This window comes from Gadus morhua, chromosome 11, assembly GCF_902167405.1.
Source record: "Gadus morhua chromosome 11, gadMor3.0, whole genome shotgun sequence".
Classification (NCBI taxonomy): domain Eukaryota; kingdom Metazoa; phylum Chordata; class Actinopteri; order Gadiformes; family Gadidae; genus Gadus; species Gadus morhua.
Window position 1 is genome coordinate 3,935,347 of NC_044058.1, and position 5,000 is coordinate 3,940,346.

Genomic DNA, 5,000 nt, shown 5'->3' on the forward strand with positions numbered 1-5,000 from the left:
AAATCATGATGTGTGTGTGTGTGTGTGTGTGTGTGTGTGTGTGTGTGTGTGTGTGTGTGTGTGTGTGTGTGTGTGTGTGTGTGTGTGTATGTGTGTGTGTGTGTGTGTGTGTGTGTGTGTGTGTGTGTGTGTGTGTGTGTGTGTGCATGAGTGTGTATATAAGGAGGACGTGAAGAGAGAACAGAGAAGAAGGGGAGGGAGGGAGGGAGGCCGGTCCACTGAGATGCAGTGTTCTTTAATTAACCACAGTCTTCTAGACACAGAGACGACTCACACTGCAGGGGCAGGAATACTCTGCCTCTGGGAAAATGAAAGGTATTGGCAGTAGCATGTGGTACGGTACTCCAGGGCCCACTGCAGTGTTGGGGACCGGAGACATTAAGGGTGGAAGGTTAGACCGATCCGCGGTACATCAGGAAAGGCTTTTCTTTTGTTTTATTCAACAACCAGGTAAAAAATCCAGTGTGCTCTAAATGAGCCACAGCAGCCCTCCTCCTCCTCCTCGAGGAGAAGCCAGGGGTAGGAGACACTGAGGTCAAGGTACAGCGCCGGGTAATGAGCGAGACCGGGAACGGCGCCCCTTTTACCCTTCATTCGCTGCTTTAATTGAATTTAAACCATTTAACAGGAGGAAAAATAAGAGGACATGACGGCGGAGCCTGGAAGTCAACACGGGGAAAAGAAAATGGATGTCATTGAAAACGGAGTCATGGAACAAATCTTATCTTAATCTTATCTGAGCTGGAGAACTAATTATATTGAGTCGATTCTTACCTCCTGCCCTTCTCCCAATAACCTTATTTATACGAACCAACGTAGATCTGATAGCGAAAAAATACTAGGTCATTATTTTTTTATATTTGTAGATGTTTTTAATAATGTTTCTACAATGCACGTTTGAAATTGTGGTGATAATAAACAAACACGCAATACAAATATTAATACCAAATGGAAATTAAAAGTACCAAAAAAACCTACATACAATTAAAATGTCTGTCTATATGAAATATACAGACAAATGAAAAAATGAACTCCAGAGATATAACCATAACCACCGGAAAATGTAATAAAACTAAATTAATACCCTCTGAACTAATAAATACAAACACAAAACAAAAATGCTAATTTCGTCCACAAATAACTCTCTTTCTCATAGACCCCAGCCCAATATATTTCAGTTTGCTGTGGCTGGTGAATTCGCCTGGTTCAGATACCTTTACTTCCACTCCACTCGAAAACAAAAGCCCGGCCCGCCTCACAGTGAGGGAGCCATATAATTCAGCCTCCCCTGTGAACACTGCGCTGTGGTTTGGGAGTTTTTGTCATGGTTTACGGCTTCAATAAGAACAGCCGTAAAAACGGTGAGCCACGTCTCCGACGCCATTTTCGAAAGCTTATCGTAAGACATGACAGTAAACGCTGAGGAAGGAAGAGGAACACAGGGCGCCTTGTTCCTTGCTGTCGGAATAACGGTCGTTCTAAAGCCGAGACGATGAGGGCAGGGCGAAAAGTCCATAACCCTGACCATTGTGCCTTTAGGATTCAAAGATAACGCAAGAGCAGGCTGTTTGTGTGTGTACGTGTGTTTGTGTGTATGTGAATGTGTATGTGTATGTGTGTGTGTGTGTGTGTGTATGTGTATGTGTATGAGTATGTGTATGTGTGTGTGTGTGTGTGTGTGTGTCTGCATGTGTATGTGTATGTGTATCGTGTGGGTCACTTTAAGCTCATGTCCTCACAGCAGGGTCGATAGTTGCATTATTTCATTCTCTTATCGGAGGGAATCGGTACAACAAATGACATCTATCCAGCTTGTCTGAAAAAGGTCAAGTTCCTGACATCTCGTCCTCCAAGCGGACGCTGCTCCGTGACGTTTAAACGCTGGGCGTGGGTTTCCGCACCAACATCTACCTCCACTGGTTTCACGGGGAGAAAACGCCGATGCCCAAGGCTTCAGGTGTGTGTGCGCACACACCTTTCACCGTGTGTGCACTTGTGTTCCTACAGCAATTTCTTTGTCTTTTTTTGTAATATAATTAGTACAGTTAGATTTTTTTCAGTGTAAAATAAGTGAAGCGTTTAAATAAAACAACTTTAAATTGCAAACAAAGCGCAGGCGGCCTCTCAGGGCCCCAAACGGTCTGCTGTGATTGAACCTCCTCTGCTTTATAGACAGCGGCTCGGTGGGACACCACAGCTCATAAAAAAGGCAGCGGTAAAAAAAAACTCCCCAAAAAAAAGCACAACAAAAACTTTTCTCATGAATCAAGATAAGGTGGGAGCGGTGGATTAGGGGGAGTAACAAAGAGCCCGGCGGGGCCCATCGTAAACACGGGAGAGGGGGGGGGGGGGTCTGGAGAGAGAGGGGCAGAGACAGAGCGAGGGGGTGGAAGAGAGATTGAATAGTGACACTGTGGGAACACAATGGGGTCAGGATGAAAAAGTACTCCTAATTGAACCAGATAGAGGGGGAGAAGACGGAGCAGTGGGGGGCATGATGGAGGGAGAAACTCACGATGGAGAGAGGAGGCAAGCGGAGGAGGAGAACATAAGGAGGTAAACCCGGGATGTTACGAGAAGGAGTGAGGGATCAAGAGGACAGGAAGGGACAAATCAAATGCTGGTAATTAGTAGGGCGACTCGTACAGGACGAGCAGGGGTGGGGTCTGGAGCCCCGCTGTAGGGAAGGTGTGGCGCCGGGCTGGAGTGGAGCACCACCACCACGCTTAATGGAGGCTACTCTCTGAGAGCGCCTTGGCGCTGCAATAGGCCAGTTTACATTCCCTCAAATTCCTCCAAACACAAGCCAGAAATACATTGAGGTGGCTTCATCACCCTAGAAGGGAGGGACAGGTTATACCTTCAATCTCATCAACTGAATCCTAATCACGGTTTAAAAATAAATAAATAAATAAATAAAACAGATACGCACACACACACACTCAACGGTAAAAGTGACTTGGAGAAGAAAGAAGGGGCGACCCCTTGGGAAGCTCCCACATAGAGACAGAAGCAGGCATCACAGTCAACAGTTAACCCGGCAGGCACTCTGCGGGGACAAACGCGAGGCCAAGGGCACGGTCATGACAGCTTTCACACAAAGCCTCGTCGAGGGGCCCGAGTGGCGGCGCGACGGGTCGAGGGCTACTCTGCCACATTCAAACTCCATCGGACGGAGGTTTAAATAAAGTGGTGCAAAAAGGTTAACCTGCAACCGCACAAAACACACGCGCGGCGCACAGCCACGCTGTCTCTCTCACGTGCGCGCGCGCGCGCGCACACACACACAAACACACTCACACACACGCACACATACACACACACACACACACACACACACACACACACACTCAAAACACACACACACACACACACACACACACACACACACACACACACACACACACACACACACACACACACACACACACACACACACATGTCAGGACACCGATAGAGACGCTCTTACTGTATGTTGGAGCTGTTCCAGTGCACGGCGTGCCTGTTGGCGGTCACCGGGAGCAGGCTGGCACAGGTGAGAGTCGATAGCACCCAGAGAGACAGCGTTACTAAAGCCATGCTCCGTCCCCTCTCTCTTCCTCCTCGCCCTCTCTCTCTCTTTCTCTCTCTCTCTCTCTCTTCCTCTCTCTCTGGCCACGTTCTCGATTCCTTCACCCCACCAAGCAACGCGACTCAAACATCCCAGCACCAATTGCCTAGCAAAGACACAAAGGACACAAAAACAGGCCTCAGCATACAAGTGAATAGCTGTGAAACAACCAGCACAGTGGAAGTGTTAATAATACACCCTGGAGGAAGAGTTGTAAAAACTCAAATTCCATTGTGGCACAACGAGGACCCCTCCCCCATACCCAGATAGTGTGACTCTCCCCCCCCCCTAAAAAATAAATCAATATTTGGTCTTGGATCTGAAGTTCAGGGGATGAGCTGCTGGCCCGGTCTCTTGCGTGCGTTTCCTCCTCTTAAGAATGTTCGCTGCCCGGTCCTCTCAAGCCGAGCACAGCTGCCCTTCGGCCCGACACAAGGCGCCGGGGGAGTGGGTGTGTGTGTGGGGGGGGGGACGACTTAGGGGGGGCTGGTACCAAATACAAGCTTGTAGATCAGGCTCTCTAACCTAACGGGCACGATGGTCCTCCACTACGACATCATCGGGAAAGAGTTGTGTGCTGATGATTCTGAAGAAGAAGATGAAAATACCTTGCGCTACAACGTCTACCGGAGGAAGGACGGCGGCAGAGGCTTTTGCAGGAAAGGGATTCCCCACTTTTTCTTTAATATTATTCACCGCAATTGTCCGTTATTCTCGCTTCAGGGAAAGAAATGCCTTGCACATCTTCATTTGCATGCCAGTTTGGGTCTCTTCCTTAAAGATCCTGTAAGTTGTGGATGTGTGGCGATTGATCTCTCCCGCCGTTGCGATCTAGAAGAGTCGACCAGCTGATTGCATTATCTCTTGAAGACTATCCGACACACGACCATCGTTATCGCGGACAGCACACAGCTCAGTCTCGCTCCTTCGACTCTTTTTCTCTCTCTCCCCCTCTGTCCACTCTCTCCCCTTCTCCTCTCTCTGTTTGGTAGGCAGCGCTCGTTCCTTCTCTAACTCCACCCCCCTTCGAGGAGCGAAGCGCATTCCTCCGACACTGTGGCCGAGTCGAGTCACATCAGGCGTCACTGCAACTAAAGTTTCTGTCAAGTATCCTGTCCTCCATATCGCCAAAAAGTAGCAAGCTTTTGAAAAAATCTGTCACCAACGTCTTGGCACTTTCTGCAGTGTGTTTAACACCCTTGTGGCCCCCCGGTTTCGCTGCAAAAATCCATGCTTCCCCCGGGTGTCGACTCTACGGGTTCCATGGTTGATGACAACATAGGTATAGGCCTTCTCAAGCCTCTTGGAGAAAGCACAAACCTGAACTGCACCTGTTCATACGTTTTGATCGGGGCTGCTACTACCTTACCCGAAATAGTTTATCACTATA

The 5,000-nt window shown here is 48.6% G+C and overlaps 1 protein-coding gene across 1 annotated transcript in view; it reads right to left on the reverse strand.

Moving 5' to 3' along the window:
- The window catches only part of efna3b (ephrin-A3b), a gene marked incomplete in the record, with an annotated part of 34,505 nt that extends 29,907 nt beyond the window's left edge, over positions 1-4,598 (reverse strand). The window contains 2 exon segments of the mRNA XM_030369617.1: positions 3,470-3,716; positions 4,219-4,598. Coding sequence (XP_030225477.1) covers positions 3,470-3,579 — 110 coding nt within the window.
- Positions 4,599-5,000: the final 402 nt, after the last annotated feature.